At 40.8% G+C, this 27,663-nt stretch overlaps 1 protein-coding gene across 5 annotated transcripts; it reads right to left on the reverse strand.

The window, feature by feature from the left end:
- Positions 1-5,861: 5,861 nt before the first annotated feature.
- Positions 5,862-27,234, reverse strand: MAP9 (microtubule associated protein 9). Of its 5 annotated transcripts, none has more exons than XM_082237638.1 (16): positions 27,076-27,234; positions 24,387-24,518; positions 23,429-23,513; positions 21,990-22,205; positions 21,648-21,887; positions 18,215-18,444; positions 17,236-17,347; positions 16,274-16,554; positions 15,560-15,615; positions 14,315-14,480; positions 13,509-13,598; positions 12,576-12,740; positions 10,244-10,389; positions 9,544-9,676; positions 8,849-8,926; positions 5,862-6,086 (listed from the first exon to the last, which is right to left on the reverse strand). In XM_082237638.1, exons 2-16 carry the CDS (start codon positions 24,456-24,458, stop codon positions 5,964-5,966), a joined length of 2,193 nt encoding a protein of 730 aa, XP_082093764.1. In that variant the 5' UTR covers positions 24,459-24,518; positions 27,076-27,234; the 3' UTR covers positions 5,862-5,963. The 5 variants fall into 5 exon arrangements, with proteins under 5 accessions (XP_082093764.1, XP_082093763.1, XP_082093761.1 ...); XM_082237637.1 differs by having other exon boundaries at positions 21,648-21,890; XM_082237635.1 differs by having other exon boundaries at positions 12,579-12,740; positions 21,648-22,205.
- Positions 27,235-27,663: the final 429 nt, after the last annotated feature.

Genomic DNA, 27,663 nt, shown 5'->3' on the forward strand with positions numbered 1-27,663 from the left:
AAGGGCCGGAAAGGAATTTCCCTGCATTGGCAGGTTTCGCCTTTCCCGTAGCAAAACGTCACAACTTTGGCGGTATCAGGCCTTGGGCGGAATCCTTTTGTCCATCTTCCTCTTGCGGCGGCGATACCAGGGTTCCCCGTTAAAGGGGTTTTCTGAAGGGAGGCTTTGGCCATACACCGAAAGGTCGTCATTGCTCTCCCCTGCGGCGGAGGCGTAATGGGGGCGGCTATCTCTGCTTGAACATATGTTCTCCAGAGCCAGCCCATCCCCCACACAAACACTGGATAACCCAGATGCTCCCTAAGTCCCTGGCTGGGGACTGGGGAGGGAGAACGCCCAATGCCTGAGCCAAGGTCTACCCACATTTGAAATTTAATAAAGTTGTGGCCAATTTAATCCCATAGCACGTTGTCTTGAGTCGTTATTCACATGACGGGGGGACCGTGCAGGATCTGGGGACTCCGCCTGTCCACGCAATGACAAGTAAACCGGTTTAGATCGGTAGTGTAGACATGCATTTTGGGTTTTGCTTAATGTGAACTCTGCTTAAAAGGAATCTGAGGGTTGGTGCCATCTGGAATAGGGTTGTAATGCAAAAATATGAAGTGGTATTCAACTAAGTTTTATTGAGAGGAGACCTACTGAAATCAATTAACATGACTAAGTTAATTTCAGTTGGTCCACAGTAATACTGAGCTGAATTATCACCCTAAGGGTTTGCAGTGTCAGTGGACAAAGACTGTTGGAGGAATTAGGAATGGTTAGGGATTATGGGAATTGGGTGGTATCTGCAGGGCTTCTGGTTAAATAGAAAGATCTTCAGTGTGCTTCATTCTTCTAAGGGCTAAATAAAACCATAATCCAAATAGGAGAATAGAGTTTATTGTACATATAAAAATATTCAAAATGTGCAATATAGCGACAGCATCTGCTTACGGGGGGGGGGGACATGTTTTGTAGAAATAAATAAAATATACCACACAAGTTTCTTTAAAAAACAAATAAATCAGTGCACAGTAATCATACACAGCCAGTTTCACAAAATAACATATATTTTAACTTGCCTATAATTTTGCTTCCCATCTTAAAAAATAAGGAAACATGCCACAGAGGCAGTGTGTCATCTCCACCATCCTTTTTTCTCAAACCATTATCTTCTAGCTGCTGAAGACTGGAATTTGCTGTTGTTTAATATGCTACATTCAGGCGTATGTTGTTATCTCTTCTGAGTCACCAGCTACAATAATTTCCTGAATAAATACAGCCTTTAAAAGTACCTTTCTAATTATCTAGATCCTAATCAAAACAGGAAGCTGAGAAATACAACTTTAGATGAAATAGCTACGAGGTAGCCAAAGGAGGCAAATGGTACTTCAGAAAAAGGACTTGCCTTGTGTGCAGCAAAGTATCATAACTATAGTTCCCCAAAATGTGAGTGAAGCCTCCATGCAAAACTGCAGACAGTTGCTGAGAGAATAACCATGAAAGAAGTGGAGGAAACAGAAGGAAATAAAGGGATTTAGAATGTAGAAACTTCCTACTCTTTTTATAGGAGGAAACATTCTCAAGGATGATCGCTGCAACCATGGTCTGGTGTTGGCAGGTGGTCGCAAGTCATGAGGAAGCGTTGCTTCCCCAGCTGAGCTGACTGTCTAGCTCAGTGGCTTGCACCTATCAAGGAGTGGAGGCAGTGGCAGGACACACTTACCAGTGACTGGTGGATGTGCAGAGCACTAAAGAGTGACCATGACCAGGCAGGCTCCCTATCAGTTTCATTGCCTAGGCCAGTGGTTTACAACCAGTGTGCTGCGGCACCCTGGGATGCCTTGAATGATGGTCAGGGGTGCCAATGGCAACATTGGCCTCTGTCCCTCTTTCCTTCTCTCTCCTGATGCCCTCTTGCATCTCTGCCTCCCAAAGGCTTGCACAGCTGTTTGTTGTAGCAGCCCTGGCTACAAGCTCCCAAGGAGAGGGGAAAGGAGAGAGGAGCTTGAGGGAACACTCCACAAAGGAGGGTGTTTGAAAAAGGGTGGGAGGCTGCCAGCTCTGCAGGCAAGGGGTGACATAACTGGGCTCCTGAGTCCCAAATGGGTGCCACAGAAAGAATGTAGCTGGTCAAGGGAGCTGTGGGCTCAAAAGGTTGAAAACCTCTGGTTGAGGCCAAGCAATTAATTTTATGATTTCAGAGTGCTGGAGAAATAGAAGCTACCCAGAGAACAAATATCTTTTTGCACACTGGAACATTTTAACACAAAATATAAAGGATAAGTAAACTTGAAAAAACAACAGAAAGACATTTTTTTCTGAACTAACACAGACCTACCTTTTTGTCTTCCTTGTACCACTTAATCCGTTTACCCATTGCTGTGTATCAAAATTGACATTAAAGTTGACAGATGCTTCTTTCCCCTCAGTTTTGACCAACTTTTCTTAAACAGAAAACCCTCTGGGCAAAAAAGCACATCATTTTTTTCTGTTCTACACAGCATATTACAAGTTGAACACTGACAGATTGTTTCTAACTATAATGGCGGCACATTCATCGCTTAGCATAAACAGTAGCACTTATTTCCTCCAGATGGAAAGCAAAGTAACAGCAGCAGTTGTAACTTTTCCTAAGTATTGCATTACAGCCTCTTTCTGGGCAAAACCAGTCCCATCTAGAACCACTTTTAAATGCAGTATGTCACACACGGAAGTAACATTGGTGTATGGAAGAAAATGCAGATTGCATGCAGACGGCGATGGAAACTTGTGTTTAATTTCACTGTGTCCAAATTTGAAAGAATTATGTGGGGTTATGGGACAGACTACCCCATCACTATGTGCTTTCCAGGTAGAGAATTTGTCTCATTTGAAGGAGCCTTTCATTTGAGCTAAATAACATTTTGCATAGCTAATCTATTTATCTCATGCTCGGCAGCACAGGCTGACAGCCTAACAGGATGCATATAAATGATTGTAGCATTAATGTGATGGAAAAGTTTCTTAAAGATCTAAAAAAAAAAAAGGGTAGCACACCTAATTGTGTTAAGTAGGGTGTTTAAAGTATATTATCTCTGCAAAGAGGTTTGCCATCATTTTTTTTACCAGCAGAAGGTATCTAAAAAGTAGAAGGCAGGAGCCATGGTAGTCCCTTCAAAACACTGCTGTTTTACCTCAGAATTGTTTTAAAAGCTGAGGAAAGTAAGCCAAAATAAAAGCAGGAGTGGTTTTAATAGCTTACTATTGTAACTGTCAGAAGTGTTATGATGAAATGAGTTTCACACAATTTCTATTTTGATTCTGGCAAAACAACCTAAAAAACATTTTTTTTTTGTAACGCCCCTCAAATAGCTTCTGAAATCCAAAGAGAAATTAGCTCTTTACAGAATGTTAAAACCACATGCCATTGTCTGCCAGGGTCTTGAAACAAGATTGTTACTTATTGCAAAGTCTGGTGTAACAAAGCAAACTTCTGAGGTGCCTGCCTCTGCTAAAAGACAGAAAACAACCCACAAACAGTTTAGTAGAAATGATTTGCCCTATCTATTTTTACTGGTTTCTTTTCATTTTTATAGACAGTCATTATCCTGTGTGCCAAGATCAACGAAATAAAAGCATTGCTGGTCTTTGTAACTGACTCACATGTAGGAGAACAAGTGGAGACCTTTGAAAAAAAATTAGGGATAAGGAAGGAAACTGTTCTTTCCACTTGCTTTCCTCTCACCTGACAAAAAGTACCCAGAGAAGCAGTTGCTTGCCAATCCAGTTGATTTCAGATCTCTTTAGGCTGAAAGACTAAAGAGCAAGGCAACAACTGTTTTCTGTGCTTTGCCTCTACAATGAGGGGCGCGCACAGAGATCTTGGGTTGCACTGTGAAGGGTGCATGTGGCCTAATCCGCTCCCAATGCCTGGATCGGTCTGGGGCCAGATCCAAAAGTGAGTGGGGCAATGAATGGAAGCACTACCCTTGTGCAGTGGGCTTATTTCTACAATTCCCATCTGTGAGTCAGGGCTCACAAATATTTCACCATTCCCTCTTGAGGTCAGCAGAAGCTGTAGTTGCTTCCGTGTGATTAAGAGTACCCTGACACAGATTCTGAAATAACTGCAGACAGAACGGCATGGCTAATGGCGCAGGTGCCACAACTCTATGCCAAACTGCCAATTAAATAGGTTTTGTGATTAAAACCAAAAGACAAGGCTATGGCTCTTGAACTGCTTCAGTCGTGATTCAGCAATTTCATGAAATCTACGTTAAGTATGAATGTTCATTCTGTCAGAAAATAATGTTGGTAAAGGGACTGTTTGTGTGAAAGCATCTGAAAGCAGGATTTAGGTCTGTTAGAAACTGCCTGTGCCTAAAATGAAATCTCTCTCTCTCTCTGTCTGTCTTTTTTAGATCAAGCTTTTAGATCCACACAGGCCTGAAAAGAACATATTAAATTATGGATTTCAGGTAAAAAAAGACATTTTAAAAATGTATCACAGTAAATGCACATGCCTGGTTCATCTAGCCGCTTACGGTGGATAAACCCTGGAAGTCATTTGCTACAGATTGCAGCTGAAGGTCTGTTCACACATGCAAGCATCTATTTTTAATTTTATAGCATTGTGTATAGGGAAATACAGTGAGCAGTGTGACAAATCCTTTTGTGCAACAGTATTTCCCCAGCAGCTAGTATTCAGAAGTGATACTGCCTCTAATACTGGAAGTAAAATAGGAATCATGACTAGCAGCCCCTGACAGCCTTCTCCTCCATGCATCTGTCCAACTCCCTTTTAAAACCAAGTTGGTGGTCATGGTATCTTGTGGTACCAAATTCCACCGTATACCTATGGGCTGTCTGCAAGAGGAGTTCCCTGTCTCTCCCATCATTCAGTTTCATTGGATGACCTGGGGTCCTAGTCCCAGTCGATCCATCTTCTCCACACTGTGCAATCTTGCACACCTCTATCATGTCCTTTCCCCTTCTTGCCTTTCTTCTAAACTCAAAAGCCCTGAATCTTGTCACCTTTCCTATTGAGGGAGTTGCTCCAGCCCACTGATCATTTGGGTCGCCCTTTCTACACCCTCATCCAGGTCTGCACTATGAATTTTGAGGTGTGCTGACAACAATTGTACACAGTATTCCAAGTGTGGTTGCATACAGGTTTGTATTAAAACATTATGATACTGGCTGCTTCGTTTTCAACTCCTTTTCTGATCTGTGACACGTAGCTCATCTTTCTAACTGCAGCCACACATTGGGCCCCTGTCACTGCCAGTCCTTCTCTTCATTCATTTGGATGAACCCAAATTCTAGGCAGGCAGTCAAGATGTCTTTCTTTTGTTAGGTTTTATGAGTTTTAGCCGTATGTTAACTTTTCTGGCTACTGCTTTTCTTTTGCATATTTTTATAGTGGTTCTGCTGTTCTCTAATATTTATTCTATCAGGATTATATATATTTTTTGTTGGGAACCACCTCAAGAGCCCTTATGGTGGTATATAATAAAATAAAATCTTACATCACAAAGTATTAGAGGAGCTCGCTGTAATTTAAAAAGATCTTCTAAGGCTTTAAGAAGCACTTTCGGGACAAATCACAGCTCCTTAAACTGCTCCCCTCTAATTGAAAATTATTGCCCTCTCGGTATTCCAAATATCTTTTCCATCAACAACGGTGTGTTACAGCAGCTTCTGTTTACTACTGCACTCAGTATTTTTTAATCTGCTGATCGCTTTGATGAAAAAAACACCCTGACCTACTTAGCGTAGTGCTATAAACCGTGCAGCTTGCATTCTGGGAAATGGTGTGCTACACACTGAGCACCACATCTTTAGGACAGATGGCGTTCCCATACCAAAAAGCCAAATCACCACCTACACCGAAAGAATGAAAGAGCCAATTTCAATTCATGTTAAAATCAGATGTTGTGCAATAACGGTGATTAGACAATGGCAGAAGGTTGGAACTTTCCCTCGTGGCCCTGGGCATCTCAGTAGCTTCTTGAAGAAACAACTTTGCCAGGCGGGCTCCATGGAGGTGGAGTTTCATCTTCAAGGATGACCTGGAGTTTCTTTTGCTTTGTCTGCATCATCTGGTTCATTTCTTTCTTCTCCTGTTTACAATCAAGCGCATTGAGATAGTTAGCAGCACACTGCCTGGATAAATGCTAGATTAGTTTGCAATTTGTTCTCCACAAGACAACGTTAGCTTCCTTTACAAAATTACAGATGCACCAGATGCCTATTTCTATGTACTTGTCTCTTAATTATTATTTAGCTTGGCAGAGCTGCATGTTTATTTACAGTGCCATACATTGTTATGAAAGTGGACTTCAATAATTAAGTTAAAATAAATCAGTCATCCCCATTTCATGCTAACAGTTCCATGCAGTCTTAATGGCTTTGTTATAGCTTCCAATATAGCACCAGGCAGCTAAAACAACCTTTTTTTCAATAGTTCACTCATTTAAACAAATTATCCAGTCTGTTCTGGTTATAAATATTTTCAATTTTTGGTGGAGTACATTTATAAATTCCTGTAACTTAATGAACACCAGCAGTTGCTATGACGCTCTCTATAAAGATAGCTGCCTTTACACCACAATCACAAATCTTTCAAATACATCCATTTAAAACCAGCACAACAATCTATTCAATGTGGCATAACAGATGCTCACAAAGCATACAATTTGGAGGGCAATTTTAGCTTATTCCTCGATTTCACTCTTTGGCTTTATGCTAGTTGTACATAAACATAACTTTCTTATACAATAGGAGCATGATCAGTACTCTTGAGAGGACTCAAGGGGCCCTTTTTAAACTTTAAAGTTATATATAAAGCTATGATGTACAGATTTAAAACATGCACAATGCTGAAATAACACTTAGCATATGTGCCGTTGACCTATTGACCCTAGAGATGTTAATCTTAATACATGTATTTTCAGATCACTAAGCTGATGTTTGTTTGTACGATAAGGTCAGCACTAACAAACCAAGCTTTAAATAGCCAGGAACAAACTAAAGAGAATTTTTAAAAAATGATGTATCATTGGTACTTATCTCCTGAGAACGTATAAAGGAGTTTCAAATGCCAAGAACACGAAGGGACATTTTATGATGCTTGGTGGACATGTAAAAAGACTAAAAAATATTATGGACATACAACTGGAAAGGGATTAAGGAAGATTACGCCAATATATTATTGCAGTGGTGAGACTGCTATTTGCACAAAGATGGAAGGATATAGCCCTACCCACTATAGAGGAATTGCCGATAAAACTATTGACTTGGCTGAGATGGCAAAGTTAATGTGCTTAATTAGGAAAAAAAACATTATCGACATTTATTCAGGACTGGAAACTTCTTACGGACCTTTTGCATGAAAGAGAAAATGAACTTGTAAAATTGAGATTTGAAGATTGAAAAATTCTGGTTTACAGAATGGTTGGATTTTAATGCGTGAATAATATATTTAGCTGCAGGATGGAGAACCGGAAGTCCTTTTATGTTTCTTTAATCTCTCTCTTTCGGTTTCTATGAATAGGCAAAACAGGCCATAAGAGGGAAAAGGAGATCTTCATATGTATCATCACCATCATCCTACCCCTCCTAAAATGAGATCAGGGCAGCGTATGTGGTTTCCTCCTCCTTCTTATTCTCACAGCCAACCCAATAAATTTTATTTTATCTTGTTTTATTTGTCAATTTACAAACCACCCTTCATCAATTATAATCCCAGAGTGGTTTACTACAATTACATTAAAACAATAAAATACGGTGTCCCATATTGAAATCCCAAGCAATAACAGTACAGCAAAGAGACTACATCACTGAGAGCTGGCATTGACACCAGTTTTTTTTCCAAAGGCCTGGGTGGGAAGATGTTTTGTTAAGTGGTGTTGGAAGCCTGATAGTGAAATTGCTTCGGAATTCCACAAACAAGGTGCCACAACAGAGGAGGCCCTGTCCTGCAGGCTACATCAACTGGGAGAACACGAAGGGCTGTCCCTGCAGACCTCAGAGCCCAGGCAGACTCTTAAGTTTAGATACACACAGAGAGAGAGACTGGCACAAGGCTACACAGAGAGCACCATGGCCGAATGGGGAGTTGAACCCGACAGTCTCTGCAGTTGTACCCTAACATTGTAGCTGCTAAACCATGCTAGCTCCCCTTCACTGCACGATCCAGATTACTCATGCTAGCCACTCGACTAACTTGTATCTGGCAGAGGAAGGACTAGGCTTGTTTAGATTTAGGCAGATGCTGCAGCTCCATTCCAGACTTTTTCTGCCTGCATTTCTCTTTGTCTGCCTCTTTCCTTCCTTCTGAAGTCAAGGGAGCTCGGATGTCTTCTTCCTCTGCCTGCCTGCCTGACTCCCTCTTCCCTTAGTCTCTCCCCTTTCTCTGCTGCAACAGGCATTAGAAAGACCACTGCCAGAGCCAAGCACATGTAACTGAATTCACACAAGTTAATGCACGCTTGGTGTGACCACACTGTGTAACACAAACTATTTTCTTTTCTTGTTCCAAGAACGTGGCTCACATTATATATGCCACTGCTTCTCTTTGCATGCCAGTATTGGACATGTTGGCTCCTGTCCACCGTGAAACTTCTTAGAGCAGTTTTTGTGCATCTGCTGCCCTCCAGATGTTCAGGCCCAGCCAACATCTGGAGGCACCAAGTTGGTGAAGGCTGGCTCAGAGTGAAGCGACTTCTAATAGCTAATAGCTAACCCCCCCCCCATTTCCACACACATTTATGCCACAACGTCTATTTATAAGTATAAAGCTTAAGTCATAACTATTCTATCAACTCTGAATAACGGAAATCCTCATCTATGAAACCATTTCCTTGCATCTACATTCACTCACTTGGGCAGCTGCTGCTGCTGCTAGACTTTGCTGGTTCTTTGCTGGGCTGACATGGCTTTGCAGAAGCAGCGGCTCTTCCTGACAGTGAACAGGAGAAGAGAAGACTCTACTGTCACCGACTATAGCACTGGGACAAGAAACTGCTAGTAAGGCAGTGGTATACATACCAAAATCTTTGTGAGGCAGCCGTCATGTTCTACAGAAACAGAAACATCTGGAGGGCCACAAATTAGCCATCCCAGCCATCCTTAGGTGATTATGATCTCTAAAATAAACCTTGTTACATATTCTTAATGTCAAGGGTCACCAGACCCTACAATGCTGAGCAGGTGCCCTCTTAAATTTAGTAGCTGCCCTCTGCACTCCACTCTCCAAATCTCTCAAGACAAAAGCATGTCTACTGGGAAATTCAAACATGCTTCCAGGAAATCCCGCAGAGCGTGCAAAATAACCCTTTTCCTCTACATCATCTAGGCATCATCTTACTTTAAAGGCAGAAATCTAATACATGTCTGCAGAATGCTAGGTATTGCACATACATCTGAGGGTTATTTTCTAAGGTCTAGATCCAACAATCATAGGAAGAGACATTATACTGCCATCATCTGGTGATTTTAAAACAATGAAAGTTCATTCCCCAAAATTTCTATACAGTATGTCAAATCTTAGATATTATCACAAGTGCAAACACTTACCAGCCATTTTTCATATTCTTCTATCGCTCTTTTATCCTTTTCTTCCTTCTCAACTTCTTGTTCTATTTGTTTTCTTCTTTCTTGGGTTTTTTCTTTTTTCTTTTGCTTCAGGAATTCCTCTTTTTTCTCGTTCCTAAAGGATAAGGAGAAAATGTTTTAATACATAAAGGAAATGGGAAATGTATGCATCCTACTCAAATAACACAAATCAACACTGTAACACAGAGACATATACTCAGCACTGTGAGATTCAGGTGCTTGCCTGCATCATTATAATGTTGTATAAAAACCAAATGGAGGCATATGCAGGCCTCTGCCACCAGCCAGGGTATCAAGGGCCGTCGGGAAGCTGCACCTCCTGCCTTCCAGGGAGACCATGGATGCTTTAGCTGAGATTCCTGCATTGCAGGGGGTTGGACTAGATGACCCTCAGGGTCCCTTTCCAACTCTGCAATTCTGTGACCTGGCCCCATACATCCACTGGTCAGAGAAGGAGAAATGACCCCAATGCTTGTTTTCTACTGCCCTCCACATTCCTTTTCCCTTTTGTATCATGTCTATTAGACTGTGAGAGCCTGTAGGAAAGGACTGCTTTATCTTTTAATATACGCAGTATTTAGAAAATGTCAGGTACTTTTAAAGTCTTTTATACTACTGCTGCTGCTGCTGCTGCTACCAACAATGATTATAACAACTGTACCATTTTTCAACAGCGGAGGTGCTGTCTTTCTTCTTCTCTGCAACAACCTCCTCTTCTTTCTTCTTCTTTAATCTTTCAACTCTTTTCTTCCTTTCTATTTGTTGTTTTAAATATTCAGCTTTCTTTTCTTTCCATTTCTCAAAAGCCTAAAGAAAGCAACAAGTCCATCAGGGATGTGAACCCAGGAGATCTTATCAGGGTTGTCAAGCAATTTAATAAGTTCTAGTTAATTAATAATCTGCTCTAAACCAGTCAATTGATTGCTTAAATGTGCACAGTGCAAAATTAGTTAACAAGCAAACCTAACATTAAAAGAAGGAAAAAGCACCTGCGCTTTATGTATTTAATCTGAGCAGTTTATTAGCTGCTTTTCAGCATGGCTCCCAGAGCAGTTTGACAGATAAAATTATTAAAATACGATTAAACAAATCCGGTTTCTGGCCATGCCTACAAGTCAATGGCTGTTGTTCTTCATAGCCCTCTGGAGGCTGCGAAGTTCAGGCAAGGGGAAAGGGAGAGAATGGGGCATAAAGCCTCCCACTGCTTTCCAGTGGGGTCTGGGAAGTTCACTGAATCCCGCAGTGTCGCACAATCCCGGGTCTGCCAATTTGGAAGGCAGAAGGGGAGTGACCTGGGAATGTGCCCCCGCCTTGCACGAGCCTCTGTTACTGGCATGATTTGTGGAAGGTTCCATAGGCGCCGACTCCATGGGGCCTGAGGGGGCCCGAGCCCCCTCAAAAATTCATTTGGGGGGCTCCGCCCCCCCAATAATCTCGGGCGCCCCTCCAGCAGAGCACCACCGCCGCCCCTCCCCCAGCCCAAAATGCACAGGGTCGGGCTGCATGCCTCCTGCCCTCCCTCCCGAGCAAAAGCTCCACCCAATTTCCTTCGGAGCTGATTAATAGGCGCAGCACGCTCTCCCCTATTCGATCACGAGGAGGCGGCGCCACTTTATCTGCATATTCATGAGCTTATTTATTATTCATGAGCTTTCGCGGGCTCCCCCAATGTTTTTTATAAGTCGGCGCCCCTGGAAGGTTCCTCCTCAATCTGGATAATTGGCATTAATCAAGAGGTGCTCCCAAAGCATCATATGCAAATGGGCTGCAATCAATCAGCTGCCGAAAGAACCGGGACTGGGTTTTAGAAACTATTTAAACGGTTTTCTGAAGCTTAAGAATCCCTACAACAGCTGTGAAAGGAAAGGGGGAGGACAGGGCCTTCTCAGTAGTGGCACCTGCCCTGTGGAACGCCCTCCCATTAGATGCCAAGGAGATAAAGAACTATCTGACTTTTAAAAGATATCTGAAGGCAGCCCTGTTTAGGGAAGTTTTTAATGTTTTATTGTGTTTTTAATATTTTGCTGGGAGCCACCCAGTGTGGCTGGGGAGGCCTGGCCAGATGGGCAGGGTATAAGTAATAAATAATTATAATTATTATTTTCAAATAGTCTTTTTTCCTCCTAATGAAAAAATGTGTGTAGTTGCTACTCTGATACTTCGAAAAAGGGAGGCTTTTGATTTATGCTTTACAAGGAATTTGATTAGGTTTTGCTATGCTCCCCCCACCCCAACCAAAGGAGAATGAATTTTATTACCGACTATTTCTGGGTGGGGGTGTTTTTGGAATAATGCATTGGGGAAAAGAAAAAAATGACCCGCTGCTGGACAGTTGTTGAAGAGAGTCTGAATCTGAGAAAAGGGTGCATGGGGCACATCGTCCTTATTTAGAGTTTTATAGTTTAAAAAAAGCAATTTAATTATGCCTGGAAATGTATTGACAGCCAGTGTAGTAGTTCCAAAATGGTACAATATACTCTATTTGTCCACTGACCAGGCTGCTGTATTCTGCACTAACTTGCTCCCATACAGTCTTCAGGCTATATCCCATGTCCTCAATGTTTTCTTTTATTCTGTATTATGGTAACACACCAGAATCAAACCAGGTTAGAAACGAGCAAGTCCTTAACTCTCAGCATCACCAATGAGAACTGGCCCTTGCCAATTAACTCACTGAAGTTTTATTGATTAGTGTACTGATTAAAGCTTGCAGCCGGGTTTTATAGATTTTGTCCCATTACTAGGCCTCACAGATAACAAGATCCACTTGCAAAATTGTTTTGTTCATGCATATGTTGCTGTCAAGAGTAAAGAAAAGGAAGGTATCCTACTGCGGGTAATTGGTTTATGTATGCAATTCATTTACAGAATTCGACACTTATTAAGATGAATTGTAAATGTGCGGAAGTATCGTGAACATTAGCGGCAGAGTCCATTTGTCTGCATTAGCCCTCTCTCCCCAATTTAATGTTTGCAATATGAAATTGTCTCACTGCCTTTTGGGCCTCTTCCTTCTTCTTCTCATTCAGTTCTGCTTCCATCTTTTTCTTGGCCTCTTCTAGCCTTTTCTTCTCAGCCAGTTTCTTTGCTTCTTTTTCTTTCATGGCCTTCCAGGCTTCAAAGGACGCAAGTGCTTCTTCTTTCTTAGCAGCTGCTTCCTATGTGGGAAGCAACATTGGCATTGTTGAAAAAGAGAGCGCTTAGTATTATTATGTCTGGACTTAATTGGGAAAAGGTCAAGCAAACATGTGTACCACAGTAATTTGTGTGCCCTGCTAGTTACTGTTCTAGTAAGACTATCTGCCTCGTAATGCAGGAAATTTACTACTTAGCATCCTGTCTACTGGCTAGGCCTTGGTTTTGTTTAAACAGAAAACTACCTTGAGGTTAATTAAAGTTATTTCAAAACTATTTGCCTCAAATGTCCCGCGTTTACATAGATGTGTCGCTATTGTGAGAAGTGTCTGCGTCCCTCTTAATTTGCTTCTGTCCACCTTGAAGAAAAATTTCCAGGGAACATTCTTCTAGTTTCTCGCGAGCAGCAACCACTGTTATGCTACCTTTGTTCAATCTCATTGTCCTTTCAGATCAGCCTATGCCCTCCAGATGTTTTGGATTACAAGAGGGGCGGATTTTGGGCTGTGCGAGCAGGAAACACGCACTGGGCACTAAGCCGATGAGGGAGTCTCCTCAAAGCCCTGTAAGCAAGGTGCTCACTAAACATATCCTACAAAGACATTAGTGCTGCTGCTAGAAACAACAGGGGTGTGTGAGGGGCTGTGGATAGGAACAGAGAAAGCAGTTAGCTCTACTGCATCAGTGGATGCGTGGGTCACACAACGTTGAATCTCAATGTTAGCATTTAGCATGTGGAAAACTATATGCTATAACAAGTCCCTTTAAGACGAACTATTTTCAGAACATACCTTTTCATTCTTTTCCCTCAAGTTCTCAGCTTTGTTTCTTTTTATTCTTTGTAGTTCCAACAGAAAGATTCTTTTCTTTTCCAACCAGTCCTATGGAAGGGATGAAAAAAGGAGAAAGCTGTAACAGGCAATTTTCAGACCTAACAGGATGAAATTACCTTTTCACAGAGGGATAATCTGTTTTTCTTACACAGGATATCCCAGCTGCTCTCATAATTTGATATATGGAAGAGCAGGACTTTTGTGCTGAGATTAAAAAGAATGTCCTAGGTATGTACAAGTCTTTCTTATCAGGCAATCCCCTTTCCAAATCATAACTCCTCATACAGTGTTAAAGGCTGCTCCTTTAAGCTTCACCAACTTTTAGGAACGACTCCTTAAGGCAGGAAGTGGGGTGTGTGAGATTTACATATAAATAAATGTTAATCTTGCCTCTTGTTATCTATAATGAGAGGTGGGGAAAGGAGAACAAGCTCCTGAGCCACTCCCAATCCTAGTAGAATCCCAGGGATAATATAACTTCTGAACTGGCTGCTTCAAGAAAACGTAGCAGGCAGCCCTCCTCTGTAACTTAAACCATCTGAAATACAGTATGAAATTATTTTTCAAACAACTTTTGTAGTTTTTAAAAAGGTTTTGCCCCTTTAAATGTCTATAACTGATTTTCAGCAAGGTGAAATGCAGACTATTATATTCACATCTTTTCTGAATAAATGACACATAAATTTAAAAGGTTCATGTCTCCCTTAAAGCAAATTGGGAAATATTCTTAATGACAGAGCATTAAAATGGCTCTAAATGGTTACCTGGTAGACAGCTGCCCGTAAACTATCTGCTTTGTCAAGTTCGGCACTGAATTTTTGCAAATGCTTATTGTCCAAGACCTTTAGTGTTCCCAAATACTGAGATGATGTACTTATCGGGATGGGGGAGTGCTTCCCAGTTTTCTTCAAGTAGGTAGAGCTGAAAGATCTGTAAAATGAAAATGACATACGGAATTTTGTATACGACATGTAAAAGCAGATAGGTGTCCCCATTTACCGAGAAGCTATACACATTCTCAGGTGTATAATAGACTTAAAAAGCACTTGACTGGGTCAAGTCTGAGCGCAAGACTCAGATATCCAGAGCATTATGTGCAGAGCCAATTGTACCTTGTAGAGAGAAACTAGCTCATGAAATTATTTGGAATAATAGAAATGGCCCCCAAATTTGTAGGTACAAAGAACTGTGAGCTAACTCTGTGAGCTGGAGATTGACATTAGAATCCCTTGGCCTACACAGATGAGGGTATTTGTTGTCCTTTAGCAAATAAGGTTTGGGTCTGGGGCTGATCTACAGGAGTCTCAAAGTTTCCTCCTTGTCTTTTATGAGGATTAGTGTAGGTGTTCTTTAAACCCACTCTTGATGTTTGTACCTTTCGCTTCAACAAACAATTTGAGTGTGTTTGTTTATGAGTCAAGAATTTCAGAAAAGGTGAAATATAAAATATCATTAGATGCTTTAAATCCTTTTAAGGAAAACTATGCTTGCTATACAAAGAATCAGAAGTTTGAAAAAACTGATATTTGGAATGATGCTTCAGGGTCAAAAAAAAAAATCATTCTGGAGGAATTTAAATGGAAAATAATCAGCACTTAAACATTCATGCCAGAGAAACTTATAAAAAACTGTAGCCATTCACATGACCTTTTAATATATATATATAGATAAAGTAACAAGAACAATGTGGTTTGGGGCGAAAGCACTACTTAACACCTTATTTCTGTGATGGTACATTGTTTTTAACTGTTTTTACCATTGGGTCTTAATTGTTGTAACCTGTCCTGGAACCTTAGGGTGAAGGGTGGGAAAATAATAATAGTAATAATAATATTTCAGAATGTGGGCTCAGAGAACCGATGCTACCTCATACAGAGAATTAAGCCGGTGAAATTTGCCATTTGTGACTTAGAAAATTGGAAACATTTATGTCACCTTCCAGTGTGATCGTGTCCAACATGTAATGAAGAAAACAACCAGGCTTCTGAAGGATGTACCAAATTTCCTACCTGCTTATTGGAGATTTTGCTTTTGGTGGAAATGTCTCTTTTTCTTCACCTTCCTCCTAATAAAACCAGAAAAAGAAAAGTGGTTGTACAGCCTGGAAAGTAATAGTACTACTTATGCAGCACCTATTGGGTGTGCCAAATCAAAAGCCTCTGAACACTGAGAAGGGTCACAATATAAAATTGCAGAATCCTGCCTTCATGAAATATAAACCAAATAGCAAGGACTAAGAATTTCTGCAAGATCCACATTTTCCTTCTATTTATAGCTTCCAAATGGCTCTAGAAATTTGGAGAACATCCCAGAGCATCTTTTGCACTTGAAGGAAGAGAATTCAGGGACTACTAACCACGTCTGGGTGTGAGCCAATCAGTGACCTTACTCTGAACAAGCAGAAATGTCTTCTACTTGTGCAGTGGGATCTTTGAATCCAAGCCTATGTCTGCTGGCAATATTACCATGGGGTCTTTATCCACGAGCATTGATTTTGTTTTATCAAATGTCTTTTTTGAATGGAGCAAAAGGAAACATAAGTCAACCACAACTGAAATAGACACGAAATGTCTAATACTAGAGCACAGTTTAGTTGACCACTGGTAGAAGAACATCGTTCCTTAGTCATAAGCGGGTAGCAGCCAAACGAGTTTTTAAAATGTGAATATGTGTGCATATACGTATCAATTTAAGGCTATATGACAATAGTCCATGAAACACACCTTTAATGAATCTTTTGAAGTACCCAGCACAGCCTTTGAAGTACTTAGTGCTACCTTTTGTTCAAGTTTATCCTCCTTTGTGGTCTCATTTGATCCATCCTCAACGGCACTGTGTTCTAATGCCTGCAGCTTTTCTTCCAAATAATCCTCAGTTGACTTGTGAAGTTTCTTATTTTTCTCATAAACTGTTGTCATCATTAGTTCTATCACAGAAGGGGATTCTCTGCCACTTTCCAGCAATTTCAGATCATTGCAGTTATCAGTTTCTTTCTGTTCATCTTCTGACATGGAAAGAAAAGAAGCCTCACAGGGGTTAATGATCAGACACTGGGCAGGGCCAGGGAAGGAAAGAGATAAGAGAATGTATCTGGAGTTTTGCAAGATTTTCTCAAAATTAATTTTATATGAGACAAATGTGTTTTAAGAATAACTTGAAATAAAGTGTTCTTTCTCTATTTCAGCATGTTAGCAATACCCGCCCCCCCAATTCCCTTTATAGTGATGGAAGTTCAAGGGACAACTAAAGTAGATCATTATTAACTGTGTATTTCAAACTTTCCCCATTAACAATCAGATATTACTTCAGGGCAACTTGTATTTAAGTTCTTGAAGGTGACTTAAGTTATAAGGCGCTTAGCAGTACAAAGTAACACTCTCTGAATTGTAATTGTTTTTTTAAAATATTGTGTAGTCATAAGATGTTAATAGGACTATGTAAATTTTATGTGAAATTAGTTTTGGAAAACTGCTACAATGATTTATATGGAAACTCAGCCAGGGGGACTCAAGGAAGTCACTTAACAATGTTAACAAAAATGGAATTTTTACAGTTAGGTTATATGTTTGTTGGTTTTTTTCTTTTTTGATGTTGTTTCTTTTATGTCTGTTGATACGTTTATTTTAAACTTGGAAAATCAATTTTAAAAATATGAAAAAAAACATTGTGTAGTCATATTATTTACCTTTTGAAGAAGATTCTTCTGCAGATATTGCCAAATTGGAATCTCCAGTTCTCTCATCCGCTGATGAAAAATGAATAGGGAATGGGGATGAGGAGCTTGCAATCCAGGGGCCCTAAAATACAAAATGAAAGTAGAGGCCATCCTATCATTACTTGTGATTAATCCATATCAGATTAAAAAAGATTTCTAAAAAAGAAAATCCCCAAAATGTATCTCCCAGAATAAAGACTAAAAACAATGTAAGATTTAGCCTACCTCAGGTCTACAGAAATTCAGTTGCTAGAATTGAAAAACAAGCTTCTTTATCCCCCCCCCCCATCTCTCAGGCTGTTCTCCTATTGAATTCAATGGAAGTTACTCTTGGGAAAGTGGAGTTACTGCCTGCACACACCACAACCACACATTTAAAGCACTCCCACACTTCTTCAAACTGTAATTTACCCCCATAGAGCTACAGTGCCTAGCACCCCTAACCATCTACAGTTACGATTATTTGGGGCCAGGGGATATGCTTTAAGTGTATGGTGTGTATGCAGCCTCTATGTGTAAACTGAGCCTTTTCTCAGAGCTCGTTTTAACAATATTTCACTGTGTTCAGATCCTGAATTCCAACCTCCTGACTGCTGAAGAATCATATACATTAGAACATCATTTTGTTGCACACTGGAGCACATTTCCACCCTGAAAATATGTATGTAACCATTCCTAGCTTATTCTTGTCAAAGTTAACATTTTCTCACTGGTGAAAAGCTATGGAATGATTGTAGAACACAAAGGGTAAAATCATCCGTATATGTTGGAACAAAATATAAACTTGGTAACTTTAGGCATGATCCAACCACCTATCTCAGTGATTTCAGAAGAAGAGAGTTAAATATGTGTTTAGCTCTCCATGGATAGCAATGGGACTTGTGAGAGCTTCACTCAGACTGCCTTCCACCCTTTATTCATATACAATAGATCAGAATTATTTTCTGACCTCAGGACCAGGACTTTCAGAAAGTGCTCTATTTTCAGATTTCTTCACTTGATCATTTAGCCTTGTTTCAGAAGATGGTGCAGACAGTGAAAATCTGTGGCTGTGAGATGTCCTATCCTCTGCCTTAGTTCCTTCGTAATCCTCCACATGGCTGCTTTTTCTCAAAACACTCCTAGGTTGAGAAGATGGCTTTGCATAATCATATCGCGCGGGAATGCTAATATTCTCAGCTGAGAAAAATACAAAGAAAGAAATTGTAAATTGGCATTTTAACGGGGGGTGGGGGGGATAAATTCAAACTATGGAAGTCCCTGAACTGTAGTTTCCACTGAGTCAACTAAGGTTATCCACAGAATCCCTCATTCTCTTAAGTCGTTCCTATAGCTCATGCGGGTACAGACAGAGCAAGGGGTAGGGCTTTTACCAGTGACACGCCCTGGCAAAATGAGCTTACAGGTATATCTATAAAGGGACTCTATCTAAGCTTCATTTTAGTCAGGTCAGAGAGGTTCCCCTAATTTGATCAGACAAGTGAGCACAGGGATTAAACAGCTGCCTTGCTCCAAAAGCTCAAGAGCTTTCCTGAGCTGTGCCCCCGTACTTACACAAGGAATGCAATGTGCCATTAAAAACCAACCTACACGAATTCTTGTAAAGCCTTGATAGAACTACTGTATGATTATGACTTCCATAAAAACAGCAAAACACTTTCCGTTCGAATGCAACTTGCTTAGCTGCTGAAAACGTTCTGACACACAAAAAAGGAAGTTGGTTTTTAATATCCAAGCATTAAAAAATAATAATATTTGAAGCAGAATCACATGTAGGAGTGATCAATGGGGCAGGGCATGACCATGAAGTGGCATCTCTGGTGCTTACTGGGACAGAGTGACATCAAGGTTGGGGCAGAATGGGTGCAACAGTGAAAGCTATCTGGTGCTCCCACTTGTGTGCCTGCAGTGCCCCTCCCCCCCCCCCCGGGTAGCAGTGATACCACTGCCCAAAGTCTGGCTCCATGGTGCTGCCCTGTCCCACTATTCATTTTGGCACCACATTAAGCCCTAGTTAAGGTGTGAATGAGCAGTGTGTGAGTATGCACTGTCCCAAAGTGCCCACTATGCCTGTCCCACATTCCTGGCTTTGCTGTGAGCAACAAGCCATTTGAACCCAGGCTCATAGTTTGCTTGCCCCCAAATGAACCAAAAGCACGGTTTTGGTTCACACCACAAGCCAAAGCTTGTGGTTTGTTGCTGCTGGCATGGTGCAAAATGGAACTTTTGAACGTTGTGGACCAGAGCAGTGCTCACTTGCATTCAACAAATAAAGCACTGGCTATGGTTTAATGCAGAGTGAGCAAATAAGGGCCCTCGAGATGCTGTGGACCATGACTCCCATCAGCTTCAGCCAGTATTGCCAACATCCAGGGATGATGGGAGTTGTAGTTCAAAACACCTGGAGGGGCAAAGTATTCCTGCACTGGACTAGATGATCCTCGTGGTCCTTTCCAATTCTATGATTCTGTGGCACTTCATTCACTACCCCTGATTAAATGTGACATGCAAACCAGACTTGAATTTGGAGATAGCCAAACATGGACTATGCTGCCACCAAGTGGAGGAAAAAAAACCCCATTCATTTATTAAATTTCTATGTCGCCCTTCATCAAAGGATCATAGGGCGGTTTACAATATAAAAACACAACAATACATAACACAGTAACAAACAAAACAATAATCCCCCCAACTATTTAGTCAGATTGCAACCTGCAATGTTTAATGTGCAATTATTTCCCAAATGAAAAATGGATTATAGAATTCTCAGAGTAAAACACTGGTGGCTTAAGGCATGACTCTCTCAGTATCGTAAATTGCCAGGAAGTGCTGACTGTCCTTAAAGGGTCACATGTGGCTCAATCCTAAGAATCTGGTCTCATACCCACGGCCATTTAAGACAGCAGCCACAATCCAAATTGGGATGTCCACATCACCAAGCACAACCATAGTTATAACTACTGCCAAGCACAAACCTAACATTACCATGATTATGCCACAGCTGCTGTCAGCTCTTGAAAGTGTGTGTATCCACTTACAATAATATAGTAATCATGAAAGTGCACATGAACATGCACCTTTCCTACTCACCAAGTAAGTATAACCTGCCCCACATATCTGAATTAAGGGGGCAAGGCTTTTGGACACAGTGTGTGACTTCAGACTTTAGCACTGGTGCTAAATCATCTTGGTTTAAAAATTGAACAATGTGGCAACCTTTGTACTTCACCACATCATCAATGATAGAAATACAAATAGCACAACTCCCTGACTGCCAGACACACTTGATCATAAACAGGAACTCTTTTAAGAACTCATAGGATACAACAGAGCTAAAAGCAAGATCCTCATACACCAATAGCCTCTTGGGGCTCCCTTTGTGCCATTGCCTGCGATCCAAAGAACTGCCAGACTTCTGAGCACCTAAGGTAGCCTTGGGGCTGTGCCTCTCAAAGAGCAGTTTTTCATGTCAGCAGCCAAACCTACCTAGAAACTTGCAGAAATAGCTTCTGATATGTCATGAGTTTAAAATTTAACCTTGCACTAGGCACATCTAGGAATGGGTGAATCTCAATTTCAGTTTCTCATATTTTTAGTTCTCCACATTTCAACATCAGTTTGCATTTTTTAATTAAAAAAAAGTTCTCATGAAAATCCAACAGCATTTTAATGTGAATTTCTCTTAATCCACACATCTACATGCAATTTTTCAAAGCAATCCCCCCTAATATATTTTTGTATGCTACTTTCCACAATATACAGTTTAATGCACACTTTACCTTGGTATATGCATTTCTGTACACATTACTTGCATTGAGAACTGCATTGTAAAATTCAAAGGATGACTGTGTTCCAGTAAGTACAAATTAGGTCAGTTTGCCTTAAAAGTGACCTAAGTCATCTTTCTTTTTTTGTCCCTAGTGCATATCTAAGGTTTTGGACACATCTAAACTAGCTCTGTAGATCCTGATCACTCTTTCGACAAATCCAGAACTAGTTATGATATGTCATATAGGAACTGGCAGTAACTCTCTTATTCAACAGGTGTAATGGCCTGAAACTGATGGGTCACCAGGGTATTGTTCTAAGTTATTATAAGCTTTGTTGTAACAGACTGCAAAATGACAGCTTTTTTATTATGTATAAAACATTATAAAATATAGCTTAAACTTTTCTTGGAATATAAAGAAATACAACAATATGCCAAAAGGAAAAAATTAACTTGATACTGCTGATTTCTTCCCTTTAAAATACACACATTAAAAGGAAAAAATCTTCCACTAGAAGGATAATCTATACAAGGACTTTTCTTAATAATATTGTTTAAAATCTGAAAAGTGCATTATAATCCATGCAGCAGAATTTTATTATGCTTGCTTTACCTGATGCTGATGCTGCCTTGGTCTTAAATTCCCTTGGCCTTGGCACTGGCTTGATTTCAGTTTTGCACTGAACTGTATCATCCCTCTCTATCTGCAAATCAAACACTGGTTCCTCTTCCTGCTGATCACCTTCTTCTTCAAAACCCGACCCTTCTTCAGAAACTGAGTCATCTTCTTGCCTCTCTTCAATCCGATGTTTACTCTCCAACATGGCTGTTTCTTGAAGTCTCTTCTCTTCAGCTTCTGTCAAAATCAAGTCATCAGCATGTTTTTTTTCAAAAGAGTAGTGATCTGGCAGAGATACTTCAAATGAAATGGATGTTTTTGATGCACTCCCTTCACCTGACCCAGAATGTTCAGCTTGCCTCTCGTCACTCAAAATCTCTCTCTCAAACCTGGACACATATTGAGGTCTCTCATCTTCATCTGACGAAGACAAGTCATCTGCACTTTCTCTTTTCAAAGTGCTCATACTGCGAAGATTATACTTGGATGTTGCAAAGGAAATTGATTTCTTTGGGGTGTTTTCCACAGTTTCAGGAAACTCCTCCTCTGAACCTGAAAACAGAGTCGATTGGCATTTCGTGGATAAAGAAAGGGAATCAAGCTGGATTTGGTTAAAAGCATAATTCTGCCATGCATTTTGATCCTGACATATTTATATCGGTTTATGGTGCCAACCCAAAACTGTACGTTTCTCCTTCCAATTCCTAAAGTCATATGTCATGTTAGAGTGAAACAGGTTTCAAATATGGAATTTGAAGTAGTTTGATCAGTGCGAATGAATGAATGTCCTTTATAGACCTTGTCCCACTTCAGTATTCAGAACATGAAGAACATTAATAACACAGTAAAACAGATGTTTTTAGCCATCCAAATCCAAACAGCATAAAAGATGAGAAAAATGAAAACAGAGAAAAACCTCCCAAAGAGATTCGCAGTGTACTGTAATGTACATTAAGAACAAGCGTCAAACTATATATATACACATATAGCGAGTTTAATTCTCTGAGTATGGGTTGTGTAGCCAACACAGCAGTAACCATGCAAGCTTCAGAGAACCCCAAGTCTTGCATGATTGTACCTTTTTAGGGTCAGGTGGAAGGAGAAACACCAAAACCAGCCCATTTAAGAGTGAATGTGCTCTGTTGACTCAAATTAAAAACCTGGGAAGGGGGGTGGTGGTGTGACTAGAAACATAAATAAGAAAATATCAATGACAATATTTTGTTACAGTCTGATTTGTTTTCCATAAAAGTCAAATCCCTATAGAGAAAGAGATAGGCCATTATGTCTCTGTGTAGGAGGGAAAAAAGGATGAAATTATAATAGCCTCTGAGCTAGTGTAAAGCAAAACATTTGATCCACATCAGCCTAGATTCAAAGAAAGCTCTGCAACAAGTTTCAGGACCACTGTGTTTTGGCTACTAAAAGAACTCTAAGGAACATATCCCATGAAACTCATTGAAACATACAGAACAATCCTAAGGGGCTGAGGTGTGAAGTGATTAATTCTTTGCTGCATCTTTAGCCTTGCTGCCTCCAGTTGGTCAGGGCAGAAGGTGCATATGAGAAGTTATTACAACAGAAGCCAGAAGACTGGGACGTCCAGTCTTAAACCAATCCAGCAGCACAGAAATCAAGGTTAGGATGGCTGCTTTACTTCTAATTAAACATGCCTAGGATCATTCTGCATGTAGTTACTGATCAATTATTTATACGACAAAAAGCACTGAAAGGGCACACGTAAATATTTCAAGGTGTCATGTTATTTAACTTACCTTCTTCATCACTTTCAAAATCTTCCGAATATTCAGAAGATTGCTGTTTTGCTGCGCGAGCAAGAAGTGCTTCTTGTAGTTCTTCCTAAAAAATTGTAAACATACTTGCTCAGGAGGAGAGTGGGAAGATAATGCATTACTATTTCAAAGGAAACAGAGAGTAGTTCCAATTTTACTGTAAATTGTTTTGCTTCAAAAAATATATATACCTAGAACAAACTAAAAATGTGCCAATTTAATGATCCCTAATCTTTTCACCATAAAGTGATAAAACCTGAATTTGTTTGTTTTGTCTAAGGTACAGTTTCATGTATTTTTCCATGGGTTCCTTAGGAGTTCTGCCTTGAAGTGGTTAAAAAATATATGTTTTTGATTTGTTTGGAATCTCTAAGATCTTTTCAACAGGATATGAGGATATGAAAGAGCTCTCTCAAGATGCTGAAACAATTGGCTTGAAAATAGGTTTTGCATGGCTGCTGAAACATTTAACTTGCTTGTTGTAGGGTTGTGGTTTTTTAAAAATAAGTAACTGGTTTTATTAGGGATTTTGTGAGTTGTTTTATAAATTGCTTAAGTAAGCTGCTTTGAACCTAAGAGAAAAAAGCAGTGTATCAAATGTTTACATAAATAAAACCATCAACACTGAAGATATACAAATGTGTGGGGTATCTTTTTCATTAATTATAAATCTGATTTCCCCTTCTGTGATCAGCCCACCAACAATGAAAAGCTCCTATATTTCTGAAAGACCCATATATCCATATGCATGTATGTGGTATATCTAGTTTTTTCATTTATATGTTCACTGTTTACGGTTCCGGAACATGAAATATGCACAAGCTCTGGGCAATTATCACTAATAAACATAATGTAGCACCAAGACACATCAACTTTAAGTTTGCAAGTAACAGGATGTACAGCAATAAAATGTTATAATTTACAGATCAAAACCTTTTACCTGAAAAGTGGTTCTTTTGGAGAACTTTGGGCTTTTGGTATAGGCTAAAGTATTGATATCTTCATCAGACATGTTTCTTGATCTGAGGAAATTAATCTTATATGCTCAATTTGTGATCCAGTGAAGGCAAATCTTCATCGTGGATTTAAATGAGAGAGAGAGAGAGAGAAAAAAAGTGACCCTTATTTTTGGCAACACTGACATTCTTTTGAAGGAAAGTTCCCCTCTCCCCTTAGACTTTGAATCTTGAATATAGAATGAACCAAATATAAATGTATTTATATTCCTTGCAGCTATATAGAAAATGCATCAGAAACGTAAGCATAGCCTTGTTGGATCAAAGCAAAGGCCCATCTAGTCCAGAATCCTGTTTTCACAGTGGCCAACCAAGTGTCTATGGGAAGCCAACATTTTATTACCCATCAAAACCTCTTAATTGGTACTTAACACTTGCAGAATCACTAGCAGATAATTCAAACACAGTTATTTTATTTTAACAAATCCTCAGTGCTTAGCAATTCCAATTCAATTCTTGATGGGAGACCTAGGTGCCAACTCCCTGGGGCCCTGGGTGCCCAAGCCCCCACAAAAGCCCCCGTGAAGGTGCTAGGCACTCACAAATTTCAGGGCCAGGGCCCTGCACGCTGCATGGCACCCACGACCCTGGGCATCCACGGTCGCGGGGCCAAGTTGGCACTCCTGATGGGAGATGAGTTAAAGTAAAGAAAAACAGGTCCTATTCCTGCAGAGTTTGTTCATGTTAAGGTCACCTTTCCCAGGAGTGCCTCTGTCCACCACAGGAAAAAAAAAACAGGAAAAACTGGAAAGCAGGACAGAGGAAAGGTCTGAAACACCTTCACATTACTTCACTAAACTTCACTAAACAAGATGCAAGTGAGAATAATAATAATAATAATACTCCTGTGCATGAACTATGTGAGTGAACAGTGCAAGTGTAAAGCATGCCCTTTAAAATAAGCCCTAGAAAGCTACCTGGTGCCAATCGGATATTTTGGACTGCAATTCCCATCAGCCCAGCCAGCTGATGGGAGTCGGAGTCCAAAATATCTAGAGGGCACAAGGTTGGTGAAGGCTGCTCTAGGGCTTCACATAATGCATCTTGCAAGATGTTTGTGTAGAAAACTGAAGTACGCCCTATAACTCATCTCAGGGATAAGATGGGAAAGAAATAGAAATGAACAGTAAAATTTTAATCTAGTTGCGTAGCATGAAAATGTTACGGTTCATTTCTATTTCTTTCCCATCTTATCCTTGAGATGAGTTACAAGACATACTTCAGTTTTCTACACAAACAACTTGAAAGATACATTAGGCTGAGGTGACTTGCTCAATGCTCAATATTTATACCTGTGCAATAATTTGAACTTTGGTGTTCTACAGCTTCCTAATCTATAGCCTCTGCACCTAATTTGTTTCCATCAAAATTACCAGGTGAGTAGCAACCAAAGAGTAACTGAGTTGCAGTCATCATTCAGAGGAGTTGCATAAAAGGAAAAATGGAGATTACATCAGAGAATAAATTTGTTCACCTGTGTCTGAAATGACACAATTGTTCCAGTTAACAAATGAGGAACAGGGACTTTATAGAGGTATCTAATATGGGTTATTTTTTGGTCCTGCACCTCCTCATTCAGTCCATATTCCCATGCCTAGTTAAAAATTGCCAATTGTGTTGGTGGCAGTGGGGATGGGATCACAATCCCTGGCAGATAACATGCTTTGCATGAAGGTTTCAGGTCAAGTCTCTGGCACCGCCAGGTAATAACTGAAAAGACCCCTGTTTGAAATTTTGGACAGCTGCTGCCAGTCAGTGCAGACAATATATGGACCAGGGATCGGAACTCAAGCGTAAAAAAGTTTCATAGTTAAGTGTGACCAGGAATATTCCGTGTAGACTGCGGAGAACCAAAATATTAAAAAGCTACTCCCTTCTGCAAAAATAGCACTCGTTTCAAACTATAGATGCTTCCCACCTCCCTCAAAGCTCTAGAAACTCATTTTTTTTAAAAAAATAAACAAATAAAAGCATATCCAAGCACACTCCCCAGTTTTATCAAGGAGGAGGGTAGAGGTTGGGGGAATGAAAAAATGGGGAAGAAAAAAATTAGCACGCTCTCCATTTGTCAACAAACTGAGATACTGGCGTCTTTAGAACATTTCCGAACAGGTGGAACCACGTTTTTTTCCCCCCGCAGGGAACTTCAAGCCGCACCTATAGTTTAGACCCGCATACATGGGTGATCTTGCGGGGATTTTCCTATGCCCCTTTGGTGGTAATGGGGTTATTGGGTTGTCGTTTTTATTTTTGTTATGTATGTGGTGGTTTTATATCTTGATTTTATTCTGTGAGCCGCCCTAAGATCCCGATATAATAATAATAATAAAATAAAATAAAATAATAATAATAATAATAATAATAATAATAATAATAATAATATCATCATCCAGCCTAGGCGCGCAGCAAATGCAGCTCCGCTCACTTTGCTCAGAGGCCCCACGGAGACCCGCGGGGTTTTATCCCCCAGAAAACAGACACCTTGAGCATTGAAAACGAGCCCCTAACGGCCAGCTCCTTCCGAGGTCCCTGGGGAAGGAGACCCCGCCGCGCCCCGCCCTCCCGCCTCCCAGCTGGCCTCGGGCTCCGCCTGCCTCCCTCCCCGCCCGGTACCTCGCGTCGCGGGAAGGTTCTTTCTTTGCACTCGGGCGAGAGGGCTGAGCAGCGCCCACTCCGATCTTGCCCCTGCCCCGGCTACAGGTCTAGTGAACGCCAAGCGCGGCCTCAGGGCAACGTAGGCCTTTCAGCCGCGCGCGTTACCTAGCAACGCCCGCCACGCGGGCGCTGACAGCACAGACCCCCCGAGGAGGGTTGCCACGGGAAACGAGCCCCGCCTCCTCCGCCGGCCTGGTTTCATCTGCGGCTGACGGGGGAGGGGCTGGAGGTGGGGCCGAGGTGTGACGAAATAAAGACTCTTTCTTCTCGCCCCGCCCCCTTTCACTAGCCAGCTCTGCAAAGGGGCAAGGAAGGAAATGGGGGTATAGTTCTTGAGCTTACTAAGAGTGCAGGTTGTACCGATCGTGAGTTAGTTGCAGTAGAGTTGGGCTATAGATGGTCCTCGTGGTCCCTTCCAACTCTACCATTCCATGATATTAATTTTGTTTTCTGTGTGTGCTTCTTTGCAGTACAAACCATAGAGCCAATATGTATTTTCTTCTTTGATGTTCAGCAGCAATGAAAATTGGGAGTTTGAGGAAAAGC

Source organism: Podarcis vaucheri (genome assembly GCF_965113315.1).
Source record: "Podarcis vaucheri genome assembly, chromosome: 9".
Taxonomy (NCBI): Eukaryota; Metazoa; Chordata; class Lepidosauria; order Squamata; family Lacertidae; genus Podarcis; species Podarcis vaucheri.